At 55.5% G+C, this 15,318-nt stretch overlaps 1 protein-coding gene across 1 annotated transcript; it reads left to right on the forward strand.

The window, feature by feature from the left end:
* Positions 1 to 378: 378 nt before the first annotated feature.
* ALDH3A1 (aldehyde dehydrogenase 3 family member A1) lies at positions 379 to 6,110 on the forward strand. Its single transcript, XM_045778169.2, has 10 exons — positions 379 to 545; positions 2,009 to 2,240; positions 2,442 to 2,527; positions 2,743 to 2,951; positions 3,167 to 3,284; positions 3,825 to 3,966; positions 4,623 to 4,789; positions 5,124 to 5,223; positions 5,664 to 5,794; positions 5,896 to 6,110. The coding sequence occupies exons 1-10, from the start codon at positions 384 to 386 to the stop codon at positions 5,908 to 5,910; spliced, it is 1,362 nt and encodes a 453-aa protein (XP_045634125.2). The 5' UTR covers positions 379 to 383; the 3' UTR covers positions 5,911 to 6,110.
* Positions 6,111 to 15,318: the final 9,208 nt, after the last annotated feature.

Genomic DNA, 15,318 nt, shown 5'->3' on the forward strand with positions numbered 1-15,318 from the left:
GGGTGCGCAGAGCTCTTGGAGTGTGTGCCTGGCGGTGTCTCCAGCCTTTGCAAGCGGGCAGAGGTGGGAGGGGGCTTGGGAGATGCCAGGAAGGGCCTATCCTAGCCCACTGCCGGGAACTCACCGCAAGCAATCAGGGTCGCGTGTCATTGCTTCCTGGCCCTCCCTGCAGATGCGTTTGTCCTCAGCTCAGGGGTTATTGAGAGGGCCAGAGGGTCCGGAGGGACATCTGGGTTAGGGAGCGGAGAAGGCAAACACGTGCCATGTTTCCAGCGCCCCCGGGGGAGATCTTCCTCTTCCTAGAAAATTAACGCGGTGGAGGAGCAATGAGAGTGCTACCCCTGCAGCCCCCAGGTCCAAGGTGCTCTCTCCCCCCAGGCACCATGAGCAAAATCAGCGAGGTCGTGCAGCGGGCCAGAGCGGCCTTCAGCTCGGGCAAGACCCGCCCGCTGCAGTTCCGGATCCAGCAGCTGGAGGCGCTGCGGCGCATGATCAAGGAGCACGAGAAGGACATCGTGGGCGCGCTGACCGCCGACCTCCACAAGGTGCGCCCCCCACACCCCCAGCCAACAGCCCGGAGGCGTGGGACAGCGACAGGAAGGGTCGCTGCTCGCGTTTGGGACTTCTGCTGCGCACCTGGCGCTCTGTGCCCAGCTCTCGCCTAGAACCGCCCCTAGTCCTCAAAGCACGCGGCCTGTGGTGAACTCTTTTACGGAGAAGGGAAAGTGCAGCTCAAACCATCAGATGCTGAGACGGGGCGCTCAGGCCTCTCCTTCCAACCCATTCCGAGCCCCAAGTTCCCCCGCAGTCCAGCGCAGGGGCCGGCAGCTCCTTTCCCCCATCTGCCTGCCATTTCCTCTCGGCTTCGCTTCCCTCTCCACCCAGCCCGGGGCACCAGGCCACCGTTTTTAACCATGTCCTGCGGACAGGACACCCTGCAGCCCTGAGCCCCGTGCAGGGCCACCTGGTTCCCCCACCACCACCAGCAGAACATCCCAGTTCGGCATCCCAAAGAGCACCCCACTCTGCAGGGTATCCTCCCTGCCTCCCTACCCATCCCTCACCCTGAGCAAAATCAGACACCTCCCAATTCTCAAACGCTTCACCTTGCTGCCCCCAAGTCGCCTGGCCCTGCTCCCACAGTTTGGTTTTGCCTTGGAGAAGAGCAAAGAAGGGGTTACCTGGATCTCATCCCCCTCCTGTGCTGGGCCCTGTGCTGTTGCATTTTTTAATCTCTGGCTCCTCATTTTAAAACAAAAACTTCACACCTTCTGTTTTGCCCTTTCACAGCCAAAGTTCATGGAAGAGTTGTGTGTTCTGCCGCCTTCTCCTCCTTTTTCCTCATCCCTGCACAATGCCTTCCTCCCCAGCCACTCCGGGAGGATCCCTTGAACCCTCTCCTCACTCCCTCCCTCCCCTGCCGAGGGTCTCTTGGATTTTGTCCTCTCTGGCAGTCTTTTTCCTGTACCTGTGTCTTCAAGCTGGGCTTCTTAGGGCTCTATCCTGGGTTCAAGTCTTATTTTAATCTGTAACCGTTCCTGGACACATTTCCGCTCGGTTCTCCTCACCCATTAATGACCTTCAAATCACTGCCCAGGTCTGAGGTCCTCTCGGGCACCATGAACTTGGCATGTCCAAACCAGCCTGGGCCCCCGACAGTCAGAAAGGGACCTTCGCTGCCCCCCCCGCCCAGTGCCAAATCCTCAGCTCAGCTTGCACCTCTACTGTGTGCTTTCTCTGGCCCAGGCCCCTGGCCTGGGGGCCTCTGGTGAACACCCCCCATCACCCTGGCAGCTGAACATACCAAGCTGTGTCCTATACCCAGCAGTCCCGTGAGGTCCAGATCACGCTCCCATTTTTCAGAGCAGGAGGCTGAGGTTGGGAGAGGGTAGGCAGCTCAGTCAGGGTCCCAAATTTAGGGAACAGTGTGCCAGGACCACAGCCAAGCCCCGGGGACTCCCTCGATCTTCGACCTGTGAGCTCACACAGAGCCCTGTCTCCACCGCAGAATGAATGGAATGCGTACTACGAGGAGATGGTGTATGTCCTGGAAGAGATCGAGTACGTGATCAAGAAGCTTCCCGAGTGGGCTGCGGACGAGCCCGTGGAGAAGACTCCCCAGACCCAGCAGGACGAGTGTTACATCCACTCGGAGCCCCTGGGCGTGGTCCTCATCATCGGCACCTGGAACTACCCCTTCACCGTCACCATCCAGCCCATGGTGGGCGCCATTGCTGCGGGTACGTGGGCCCCGTTTCAGGAGGGAGTCGCCAGGGATCACTGCCCCACCCCTGCTGAGTGTGGCCAGAGATCGGGCGGGGAGCTCAGGCCTGGGGGAAGATGGAGCCCTGGGGTCAGGTCGTGGTCTGATGGACACAGAACGGATGGGGCTCCAGCTTGGTCCCTGGGAGGGCAGGACTCTGACTCCGTGTGCTCTGCAGGGAACGCAGTGGTCACCAAGCCCTCGGAGCTGAGTGAGAACATGGCGAACCTGCTGGCCACCATCATCCCTCAGTACCTGGACAGGGTGAGGTGCTCTCCGGGTCTTTGGGGGTTGAGAAACAGTGCATTTTTGCAGCAAGACGCTAAGCCTTGGGTTGGGCCAAGGACAGCTGGCCTCTCCCATGGAGGTGAATGGAGTCCCGGTGTCAGGAGAGGGGGGCTATTTGATGGTGGCTGGCTGGCCAGGGTGAGGAGGGGTCGTGGTCTTTCCCGAGCCTCGTCTCTCTCCTCGCGTGGAAGGACCTGTACCCGGTGATCAATGGGGGCGTTCCCGAGACCACAGAGATGCTGAAGGAGAGGTATGACCATATCCTGTACACTGGGAACACCGCCGTGGGAAAGGTCATCATGATGGCCGCAGCCAAGCACCTGACCCCCGTGACGCTGGAACTGGGGGGCAAGAACCCCTGCTATGTGGACAAGGACTGCGATCTGGACATCGCCTGCAGGTGAGGGGCACGCCACCTGTCGTGCTGGAGGGAGCCTTCCAGCTCCCGCCGACCGCAGTCTTGCTCTGACTCTGGGCAGCTTCTGCCCACCTGAGAGCTCTCCTCCCGAGCTCAGCCCCGTGTGCCTCGATCCGGAGCTGACGGAATAAGATGCTTGTCTGGGGGAGCCGCGCGGGCCTTGCGGCGGAATGCAATCGAATCTGGAATTTTCACAGACGCATCGCCTGGGGGAAATTCATGAACAGCGGCCAGACCTGTGTGGCCCCGGACTACATCCTCTGTGACCCCTCCATCCAGAACCAAATTGTGGAGAAGCTCAAAAAGTCCCTGAAAGTGAGTGTGGGCCCCGGGGCTGAGTGAGGGAGAGGCTGCAAGGCGGTGAGGTGGGTCTAGACTTTAGAAAACACTGGATTTTTTTTTTTCTGATCCTAAAAGTAATCTACACTCACTGTAGATAATTTGGGAAAAGTTTATAAAGAATAGAGCGTAAGGCAAAAAAATAAAATAAAATAAAATGAAATGAAATGAAATGAAATGAAATGAAATGAAATGAAATGAAAAAGCTCCAGCCAGAAACCCACCACCCCAAGACAATCACTGCTAACTTGTTGGTATGTTCCCTCCCATCTCCTTTCTGTGAGTGCACACATTTATCATATCACAATGTCCACACAACTGTGCGTATATTTCTTTCAAATAATGCTATCTCGCAGCAATTCGTATGCCGTGAACGTTTGGAGCACCCCAGATGTCATGGCAGCCCGCAGTTGGGTGGTGCCCTCCCCCGTGCTCCCAGGCCAAGGTCACCTCTCAGCCAACGGCCATAATGAAGGTCCGCATCCTGACCTGAAGCCTGCGTCGTCTTCTCTACAGGAGTTCTATGGGGAGGATGCCAAGAAGTCCCGTGACTATGGAAGGATCATTAACTCCCGGCATTTCCAGAGGGTGATGGGCCTGATGGAGGGCCAGAAAGTCGCCTACGGAGGCACTGGGGACGCAGCCACCCGATACATAGGTGAGTGTGCTCGCCCTTGGTAAGAGCACCCCCCCCCAATCCCTCACCCCTGCCGTGGCTGCCAGGGTCCCTGCATGTTGGTGGCGAGTGGGCACAGCTCCTTGGGGAGCAGACACAACCCAGTGGGCCTGCGATGGGCTCTGGGGCTGTCGGCAGGGAGGGGCTGGGCCTGACTCCTGCGACGCCTAGCCCCAGCCCAGAAGCCCTCCGCCCACAAGGCTTGGAGGGCAGCTTCCTCTCCTCCCCACCCCTGCGGCATCCTCAGGGGATCCGGACCGCAAGACCACAAGAGCAACAAGAGCCGAGTTGGAGGGGCCCCCAGGGCCTAGGCTTGAAGGTTACTAGAGGTGACCCCACTTTGCCCCCAGTTTGGCGGGGAATGAAGAGCTTGGCAGGGGCTCAGGTGGCCGGCAGGGCACAGTGCCCACCCCCTCGCAGTGTGGACCCTGTGTCCCCTCCGCATCTAGGTTACACACAGTTCTCCCCGTGGTCTGCGGGGCTGGAGCCCCGGCAGGTGGAGGCCTCGTCAGTGCCCCGCCCGAGCCTCGGCAGCCTCACCTGAACAGGAACGGAAGGAAGACGCTAGATGCCCAGGCTGCCAGGGGGGCGGTGGGGGGCCTCGGCAGCGGCTGACTCTTGCTTGTTTCCTGTCTCAGCCCCCACCATCCTCATAGACGTGGACCCCCAGTCCCAGGTGATGCAGGAGGAGATCTTCGGGCCCGTGATGCCCATCGTGTGCGTGCGGAGCCTGGAGGAGGCCATCCAGTTCATCAGCCAACGCGAGAAGCCCCTGGCTCTCTACGTGTTCTCTCTAAACGACAAGGTGGGCCTGGGGTGCCCTCCCCCCGGGGTCCTGGGGTTCCCGACGTGGCATCACATGAGCCGGATCCAGGGGTCCACGGACCCGGGTTTAGATCCCAGCTTCAGTGCTCGCTGCTGTGTGACCTTGGGCAAGTCACTTAACCTTCCTGAGCCCCTTTCTCAGCTCTGAAACCAGTTGTTTCCCACAAAGTGCTTGACACCTGGGGAGAGTGGGGGACCCCGACTGGGGTTCCACCAGCTTGGCCCCTGAGGCTCTGGGATGCGCCGAGACAGGGTGGGGAGGGGCCTGGGGTGCCCCAGGAAGGAGACTGAGGGGGGGCTGGGTGCTGTTGCAGGTGATTAAGAAGGTGATTGCGGAGACATCGAGCGGTGGGGTGACGGCCAATGACGTCATCGCCCACATCTCTGTGCACTCCCTGCCTTACGGGGGTGTGGGTGAGTCTGGGGCTGAGCTCACTGCCACCTGCCCCCTACAGATGCCCCCCCTCCCCAGCCCTGGCATGGGAGTTCAGGAGAGGCCAGGGCTGCCCTGGGCCTCAGACCCCCATGAAACTCCCCCGTGTGGGCCTCTGGCTCCCGCCATCACATCCACCAACCATGTTTGACCTTGAGACCCTAGAGACCCCCTGGTACACCAGGCCTGCTTCACGGAGACCCTGAGAGAGGGGACACAGGTCGGAGGTCACACAGCTCTCTGGTGGCAGCGTTGAAACCGAACTCTTAGGAGCACTCTCCATTGTTCCCAGTCAGGACTCCCTGGGGGGTGCTCCCGGGCTCGGCCATCCCTGGGAGGCTCAGAGAAGGGGTGCATGAGGGTTGCAGGCATGGGCTGGGGGTCTCAGGCCACCCGGGGCTGAGCCGGCTCCCCCTTGCAGGGAACAGCGGCATGGGATCCTACCACGGCAAGAAGAGCTTTGAGACCTTCTCCCACCGCCGCTCCTGCCTGGTGAGGCCTCTGCTGAATGATGAGTCCTTCAAAGCCAGATACCCCCCGAGCCTGGCCAAGGTGAGAGGCGGGGGAGAGGCTGTCCTGGAGAGGAGGCTGCTGGGAGCCACTGGGCCCATGCAGGACACGCGCCTTCCTGTCCCCTTGTGTCCTCTTCACAGATGACCCGTCACTGAAGTGGACCTGGCCTCCCCGTGCTGTACCCCTCCCCTCTCTGTCCAGCCCTAGGAGGATTGTTCCTGGAGCCCCCGTCTTGCTCCTCTGTGGATCAGTGCATGCCCCCACTCCTATCTGGGCCCTGGGCTTCCCTTCCCCAAGTCCCCGCCGCCCCTTTGCTGGACAGAGAGAGATCAATAAAAGTTCACCAGCCGGACAAGTGTGTGTGTGTGTGTGTGTGTGTGTGTGTGTGTGTATGCTTCCTTTGCAGCCCCTCCCCCATCCTCTCCAGTCCCATCCCCCACCCCCGCCAGTTCTCATCTTGACTCGCAGTGAAGGCCTCCCCAAAGTCCCAGCATTGGTCCCCGGGGGCCTGAGGCGGGAGGCACTCGTGTTCGGGAGACATTAATCTTGCCTCTAGATGATGGGAGTCAGCCCCATTTCCGGAGTGTATCCGGTGAAGGGGGGACCAAGGAGGCTGTCTTGATGGCAAATGGCTCAGAAACTGCAGGCCAACGTGCTCCTCTCAAATGAGGCTTGACCCCTAGGTCAGGGGTCCCTCGGTGAGACCACGCGGTCAGCAACATGAACCCCCTTGGTGATTTCTGAGGGCAGCTCCAGGGCAGGAGGTCCCGGAAGCCAGGTCGGCCTCCCAGGACCCACAGGGCCTGACAACTCTTGGCCAGGCAGCATCTGAGCCCAGGAGTCTGGCCTTAGAGGCCCGAGGAGCGAGGACAGGGTCCAGGGAGGATGTACTGAAGCGAAAGCCAAGACTCAGCCCAGCCTGGCCAGCAGGTGCATGGGGGTGCGCTGGGGAGGGACCTGCCGGGGCCAGCCTGCCTGGTTTACAAGCTGGCGCGGGTAGTAATGCGTGGGGCTGGGCCGCCCTGAGGGATAAATGTGGGGGCGCTCACAGGAGTCTTCACGGTGAAAGCAGAGTCAGTCAACAGCTGTACCCGGCCCTGCGCCCAAGTGTCCCTGCTCCCAACCAAGGCCAGCCCTCCACTGGGCCTGGGACCACTGCCTCTCTCAACCTTGCCTGCTCCTGACCTTGACTCACGTCATTAACCCCCTTCCTCTCCCTCATTGGTCCCCCATTCTGTGCTGGATCCTTCCTAGTCTCTAGTATCTCACATCTTATTTACCCTCCCCCCAAACCCAAATACAACCCCAAATAAAAGCCATTAACCTGTACCCGTGCTTTGTCCCCTCTACTAAGGGAAGGGGAGGGGGGCCAGGTAGACAATGAACCATCACGTATCATTTGCATGTTCCCTGCATGCACCATTATTTTGCAAATACCCCGATAATTGAATAATAACAAAATCAAAATCCTCTCAAAGCCCCCTGCCCCTCTAGTCAACTGCCTCGTTTCTCCCCTGTCCTTCTCAGCAACGCTGGACAGAAGGTCGCCTGCTCTTGGATAGCACTTTGCTTCCATACCCCTTGATCCGGCCAGGTGTCACCTCTACTCTGCTGAAACTCCTCTTGCCGGGACACCAGCAAGTGGGCTGACTGGCCATCCCATCACCCCATCAGCCTCCCTGGCCCCACTGCCGGACCACCCCTCCTTCCAACGCTCTCTCACCTCTGGGGTCCTGGGACTCCACACCTCCATGCTCCTTCTACCCTCTTCCCCAATTGGAAGTCTCTGATTCCGGCCCTGAGCTCTTGACTCATTAATTTAACTGCCTACCTGACCCATGAACTTGGATTCTTAATAGGAACGTAACGCTAGCAGCCCAGGACAGACTCTTGATTTCCGTCTAAGCCAACGTGGCATCATTGTCAGGAGGAGTTTTCAAGCCAAAACTCAGGAGGCATGTTTGATTCCCTGCTTTCCTCTAGGGCCAAGAGCTAACAAGGCCCCCCAAGGGGGTGCCTCCAGCTGGTACCCACATCAGTCCTGCTCCGTATTTTCACCATCACGCCCCTGGGCTAAGTACCATGGAAAGTGGTACCATTGAGTGGTCTTTCTTCTGCTCTTGAGGCAGAAGACTCAGATCAGATTCAGAGGACTCCAGGTCATTCTTCCCTGAAGAGCCAGATGAGATTCCTAGAACCAAAATCAGATCATGCCACTGTAAGAGCAAATAATTAGAAAAAGAGGCTTCGACCCCCCCCCCCCCGTCAAAAATAAAGGAATGGATTTTTCTCCCCTAGTAAATAAAGACTGACTTCTGAAAATTTGTCATTGTATGTTCTTTCTCTGCCTCTCTGAAACCCGTGGAAATGCTTCTAAAAGCTAAAACAGCCTCTAGCCAGCTTAGTAAGTCAGGAGCTCCTTCTCAAGACCTGGGAGTCGCCATTTTGAAAGGAGAACACCCGGGGAAACAGCGCCCCCTATCGCCTCAGGTTGGAGCTGCACTTGGCCAGGACTTGGCTCCAAGGTGCAACCCTACAAGTTGCAACCCTACCTACCTACCTACCTCCTGTCCTAAGACAGACGTTTGTCCCCTGGAGGAAGCCTATTATCCCAGATAGTGTTCCCAAGTACCATGTGAAGTTAGGATGAACTCTGTGTGACCCACGGTGCTGTCGAGTCCTCTTATCTAGTTCTCCTTCATCTTGAGAACATGTGTGACAGAATGTTCCGCCTGGGTGCGTAAGGCGGCGGGATTCCTTCTGTCTCTGCCAGGGGTGTCCATCACATTCCGCTTTAATGCCTCCTCAGTCATAAACCTGTTTTCTTTCTCCACTACCTTCGTGGAGACGTTTCCTGGGTTGTGAGATTTAGGTTTCAATTCTATTCCCCCAGCACCACCTTTGGTTTAAAATCTTCCCGTGTGGGGCGCCTGGGTGGCACAGCGGTTAAGCGTCTGCCTTCGGCTCAGGGCGTCATCCTGGCGTGATGGGATCGAGGCCCACATCAGGCTCCTCCGCTATGAGACTGCTTCTTCCTCTCCCACTCCCCCTGCTTGTGTTCCCTCTCTCGCTGGCTGTCTCTATCTCTGTCAAATTAATAAATAAAATCTAAAAAAAATAAAATCTTCCCGTGCCTTCCTGCTGCACCTAGAAAAAGTCCTCAGGTCCATGTATTGCCCTGCAAGGGGCTGTATGATCTGGCCCTGCTCTCTGACCCCAGACGATGCCTCAAACTCTCCATCCAACACGTGCATCACCCAAAGCCTCATGGCGGGAGCATCTCATCACACCTGCCTCAGCTCAAGCCTCACCCTCCCCCCAAGTCCTTCCCCATTCTTTATCACTCACTCTGCTTTTTGTCCTCCAAAACGCTTGTTATCATCTGTCCTTATCTTGATCTGTTCATCTATTTGTAGCCTGCGTCTCCCCATGCAAACGAGAGCAGTGACTTTTGTTTGTCGTAGTCACGCTATCCCCCTAGAGGCTAAAACAGTGACTAGCCCATAGTAGGTGCTCACTAAATATTTAAGTGCATGAATGTAAATGGTGTCACTGGGGTTTTCTTGCTCCAAATCCCTCCTCTTCCTGCCATCTTCTCATCTGAAATCACCTGACTTCAGATGACTACAAGCTCACGTGAGCTAATTGCGGGGTGAAACAGCCCAGACGCTAAAACTGTATTAACCCTAAAGTCAACATCCCGATCAAAGACTTCCTTGTCTTCCCTGAGCTGAGGCCCCACAGGCATGGCTCCGATAAATGAGAGAGCGGAGCCCCCCACCCCAGGCCAGAGGTGGGAGGAAGGAGAAAGCCTTAGCTGGTATCCCCGCCCCTGCCGCCCCCCACATCTTCTCTCCTTCCCCGCCATCCACCTGCCGCCCTCTGAGTTAGTCTCGTAAGCCCATTCACAGATTAGGAAATAGAGGTTGAAGAAGTCCTGTCCCTTGGTCTCGTGTCACTCTGCCAGCCACAATATCGTGTCCCTGGAGCACCTGCTCCTTCCTGATACCACGGAAATGTAACCTGCAGGGACGTTTTGAGTGGCTCCTTCAAACCCTCGCGTGAGGAGCTGTTGAGAGAGCTGGGAGCACCCAGCTCAGAGAAGAGATGGCCCACGGTTTCCAAAGACTTGACCTGTGTTATTCCCGAGGGAAGATTTAGAGCAGACAGGTGAAACCCCTGATTCTCTTTCTCCTTCCTCGTCCTCTCCTTCCCAGCCTCCTTCTCCCCTTCCTCTTTACTCTTATTATCAAATGTACACCTTGCAATGCAACCTGTTTTAGTCCGAACGTCCCCAACCCGACCTGTTCTGGTCTAATCCTATTTCGAAACTGGATTTGAACTCAAAAGAAAACAACTGGGGGAGAGGAGGAAGAAAAACAACTTGATCTTGTCCCAATACCGTGATGCAATCTACTGTTTTTCTTTCTACTGTTTTTCTTGGATGAAGGAATGGACCGAAAAACAATATTTGCTAATTATGATTCAACCTTTCCAAACAATTGCCATTGTCCCGAATATAAATGGCCAAGAATCGTCACAGTTCATGTGTTACCCTGCGAAAGCAGGTGACATTTCCGGGTTGCTCATTGCCATCCACACCGCACTGGACAGAATGCACAAGGGGCATCTGTCACCTTTCCATTCACAACACGGTAACCACGTGAGCAAATCATCCTTTGGTTCCATTGTTCAAGGGCCTCTAGAGTTCAGATTCTCAGATTAAAAAAATAATAATAACCTATTCGTTGTAGACCCAGCTTCTTCCAAATTATAATCATAACAGAAAGGGAGGGCTCGTCTTTAACAAATATTTGTTCTGGGCGCTGGAAGAAACAGATAAAGGCTGTGCTTTTGAGGAGTTTACGGTTGATTGGGGTGTCTTAGTCGGGATAGGCTAGGTTACTCTGGGGTAACGAGTTAGCCACAGAAAGTCAGTGGCTAATGCCACAGGGTGCTGGTGGGGCTCTGCTCCCCAAAGGCAAGCAGAGACCACCGTTAAAGGAGGCCCCATCTCTGGGGTGAGTTCACCCCAGAGGGGAAAGAGATCCGGGGGGTCACACACCAGATCACCATGCCTCCCATCCCCATTGGCCAGAACCACTCGCATGGCCCCACCGGGCGGAATAGTGCTGGGAAATGGGGAGGAGCCTTGTTATTTGTTGAAAGCCAACGTGTCTGCCACGTGGATGGGGACAGACATTAAAGCCATGAATCCACAGACAAGGAAAATGCCTGCGAAAGGGCGGTGCTGTGCAGGTAAGGAAGATCCTGCTTGGTATTAGGAGGTGAGCACCGAGGGGTTGACTGAGGAAAGGCACGTTGTGTATCCCTCGTCACAGGCCCCAGAGGTCTAACCCTGACCTGTGGTGGCTCTTGAGTCCCTCTGTCCCCCAGGGTGGCTCTCCTCCCTCCGCACACCATCCACAGGGCTCTGCGCGCCATGACCGGGACTCCGCTCTCTGTCTCTGGCCATCTCTGAGGTCAGGCAATGGGGAAACCCACCATGCCGCGCTCCAGGAGTCTGGAGGGAGGGCAGATGGCAGCTGTGGATGCCTGTCCCCAGCTCTGCTTCTGGGGTCCCCTTGGCCGTGCCCATCACCCTCAGGCAAGCCCCTTCTCTCTGCCTGCTTCCCCTGACCATGAGGACCTTGGTGACCGTAGAAGGTGCCTTGTTGCCTCCGCGAAGTCCGTCCCCTCCGTCCTTGCTAACAGAATCTCCGTATCATTCAGATGTCCACCTCCAGGAATGGTCACTGTGTCCCCAGCTCAGAGACAAATGTCATGTGGTTTAAACCAATAGTTCCTCAGCTCTGGTGGCATGCTAGACTATTATAATCATTTTAGGAAATTCTAAAAAAAAAAACAAAAAAACACAGTGATGCCTAGGATCATGAGCTCTAAAATTTTTTTTTTAATTCTTTATTTTTTTGGAGCAGTTTGAAGTTCACAGCAATATGAACCTCATATTTATGTATGAGGTGTATAAATATGAGGTTCATATAATATTCATATATTCACATAGTCATATATAGTTCCTCACATATATTTATGTAATGTACATATATAATAATGTGTATATATGTATTTTTTTTTCTTCTTTTTTTAAGTACTCCAAAGGATTCTCATATACTGCCAGGGTTGAGAGGCCCTGACATGAGCCAGAGACTGGTTAGGGATGACCATGGAACTGGGTTGTGGGCAGTAGGGTCTGAGAGGAAGTCTCCTGGGGGACTCTGGGAACGGTTCCTCCCCTGGTAAAAACAGAAGCCCAGAAGGGATGACTCGTCTTCTTAGAGGTTGGTATGTCTGGATGTGACCTTTGGAATAGTGCAGCCATCATGTGACCATGAGGATGTGACATTTGGAATAGTGCAGCCATCATGTGACCATGAGGATGTGACCTTTGGAATAGTGCAGCCATCTTGTGACCAAGAGGACAGCCCTGCTGAGGCTAGGCAGACCTACCAAGAAGGCTATGGCAGAAGGATAGGAAACAGCCTGGCCCTTCAAAGACAGTATTGGGCTAATACAGATGCCCTGTCTTTGGAGTCTTTGTTATATGTGATAACAAACTGTCCTTTAAAAAAAATTTTTTTTTTGGAAGAGTGTCTTCAGTTATTTACATGTGAAAGCATGGAAGGAATCAACCATTTCTCCCACAACAGACTCCACTTATCCCTCCCCTCAACTGGCCATCTCTCTCCCCTTGGCTCTTGGTCCGTACCTTGTTCCAGCATCTTCCAAGCAGGGCTGACTTGTTCCCCTACCTGACTCCTACTCGTGATTTCCAGCAGTTCCTCCCTCCCGGTCTCTCCTCCCTAAGCCTACACGCAGGCGCCAGCTGGGCCTCCTCATTCTAAACACCCATGGCCATCGGCCCCTCGCTCAGGCCACTGCTGCCCCCAAGCTCTGGACTCTGGAGGCAGGAGACCCTGACGTTGGCCCCAGCTTTGCCTCTTACTTGCTTTGGGACTGTTTCAGCCTCGTCAGAACAGGAAATGGGAAGTCCTGGCAAGTATTTCCAATAGAAGGAGATTCAATAAAAGGGAATTAGGTCTCTGGAAAAACACAGGAAGAGCTGGGGGCACCGGGTCTGGGCTAGGTCTCCAGGAATGGGTCCCGGGGCGCATGAGAACCGTCCAGCAGGACAGTTACCTCTCCACCTTGAGAATCAGAGCTCACCTCTGGAACTCACAGCCCTGGATTGGGAAGGGGTGCCCCCACCGTAACTGCCTCCGGACCCCAATCAAAGTGGTGAGTGAGCACAAGAAGGCAGGTGCAGAAAATCCCACGAGTCCATGCCCTTGCCCGTCAACCCAAGCTGCCAACGCCCGGGCAGGTGTCTCTGAAGGACAGAACCTAATTCTCACCTGGAGCCCTGGCTGCGAGGGAGTCTGGGAGTCAGGTTCTAGCTCTCTGGCCCCCGCTGCAGGGAAAGCTGCTAGCCGGAAGCAGGCATGGATGCTGAGCGCCAGCTGAACTTGGGGCAGATTGCTGAGCCCCTCCAGCCTGTTCCTCGATTTCCAAGGGAGTATGATAGCAACACTGAGCTCCTAGGGTCAGCGTGAGGATGAAACGAGAGAATGCAGGTAACGCGCTTGACACGGTGCCTGATGCGGGGCTAATTAATTAATTTTAGTTAATATTTCTGGTACTTTCTCCTGAGGTTCCCTGAGCCCAGGCGAGGCCCCTTACTCTGAAATAGGCACTGGAGGTCACTTGCGTGGTGGCGTTTGAAGGGAGGTGAGAATGCACAGCCTGGAGAGGGTGGCCCAGCACTGGCCGTGGACAACCTCATCCAGCCCCAGCCTCCCCGGACACACTGCCCTCTGGGCTCCTGCTGGCCGCTTGCCAGGCTGGTAACTCTTGCCTCTCCAGCCTGCGGTGTGATATAACCTGCATCTTTTCTTTTGTTTGTGGGAAAGCTTGAAAATACCAACTGGGTGCAGCTCCAAGTGCTTAATTCCTTAGAGGCAATGCAGATTATTTGGGCAGGAGCGGCAGCCACGTGGAAAGCAACGGCCTAGGCGCAGAGCCAGGTCGAGGAGGACAGGCAGGCGCTGGCAGTCTCTCCGGCCACTCCTTTCTGGGAGATCCAGGACGCCAAGTGCCTGGGTTGGGGGCGGCCCCCGGGCTCTTGGACGTGCTGCTTCCAACCGTGCTCACTCTCAAACAGGACCTCGGGTTCCCTGCCCAGCCTTGAGGTTCTCCACCAGTTGGCTGCCCTCCACCCTTCCACCTACCAAGGGATCTGGGAGCTCGGTCTAGGTGTCCTTCGATTCTTCTGGCTGGTGTCAGCCTCTTAGAAAAACAGGAGGAGAGGGAAACACAGAGTCTTGGGCAGGGAGGGCCGACAGGGGTGCACAGCGGGACGATGGTTTCACCTCTCTGGTTTGACCCAGGCTTTTGAATCGCGAGATCCATCCCGGGAACGCTACCCGGGCCTGGTCCCAGGGCGTTATGTTCACAGAACATCTTCCCTTTTGAGTGAGGACCAAACATGAGCTCACAAGTCCTCATGTGACCTTCTGGTAAATAAATGTTCGTGCTGGTAGCTGGTTTTCGCGGGAGCAAGACAACAGCTCTCTGTGCCCCAAAGCTTGTCCGCCTGGTAGAGGTTGACAGGGTTGGGGACTGGACAAAACAGGAGTGACAACTTCTGCTCCCTTCCTTACTAACCCCATCCCAGGCCCAGTGCAGAGGATGCGAGTTAATCAGCACGCTCTTTTCTACTGACCCAGCTTCTGGTTCATGATAGAGCAACGTGAGACATTGTGCCCAGGGCCGCGGAGCTGGAAGGCTGGAGAAAAGCTCTCATCCCACACGCAGTAGAAAGAACATGATCTCTGGGTATCATACAGATCCAGCCTCACGCTCTGGCTCCGCCGCTTGACTGGGGCCATACTTTGTTTCTCTGGGCTTTCCTCCTCCCCTTTGTAATACCGAGATGAGCGTATCTACTGGAAAAGGTTGGTAGAAGGTCAAAGGAGACAAGGTGCCCGATGCTGCTGGTCCACTCAGGCACCATCGAGAAACACTTGTTTCTACATACACGCGGGCATCAACACAAACCCTCTACACTGGGCGCCGACATACTCCGCCTGAAATCTACAGGGATGAAAATGCCCCCAGCCGAGCTCAAGCTTTCTCTCGAATCTTCCTCTCCAACGCCTCCTCCTCTTTCTCAAAAGATTGACAACGCAACAAAGCCTGTTAGGCGAATTCGCGAAGCTACTTGGGGAAAGACACCCGGGGACTTTTGCTGCGTTTGTTCGTTGACATAAAGGTTAAAGTCTGGGCTATTTAGAAATTAGTCTCCTCGAGTCTCGATGATGTCACGGCATCAGGAGTCAAGGACGAGACCTTGAGGAAGAAAGAAAGAAAGAGACGAGACCCTACCATCGATGAAACGTCTACCATGTTCCGGGCATTTCTCTACCAACGCCTTCGGTGAGGTTTCCATTTTGTGTGTGTGTTTTTCATGCGGCAAAACACAGATAACACACAATTAATCGTCTTAAACATTTTCTAGTGTTTCCATGGATCGTATGAAGTATCGT

This window comes from Ursus americanus, chromosome 14 (genome assembly GCF_024610735.1).
Source record: "Ursus americanus isolate L20-20 chromosome 14, mUrsAme1.1.p, whole genome shotgun sequence".
Lineage (NCBI taxonomy): Eukaryota > Metazoa > Chordata > Mammalia > Carnivora > Ursidae > Ursus > Ursus americanus.

Excerpts from the sequence above, each read along its gene's own strand:
- ALDH3A1 (XM_045778169.2), top strand. The coding sequence starts at position 384 with ATGAGCAAAATCAGCGAGGTCGTGCAGCGGGCCAGAGCGGCCTTCAGC. Across the intron at positions 2,952-3,166 it reads GATCTGGACATCGCCTGCAG|ACGCATCGCCTGGGGGAAAT; the intron begins GTGAGGGGCACG and ends GAATTTTCACAG. Across the intron at positions 3,285-3,824 it reads AGCTCAAAAAGTCCCTGAAA|GAGTTCTATGGGGAGGATGC; the intron begins GTGAGTGTGGGC and ends TCTTCTCTACAG.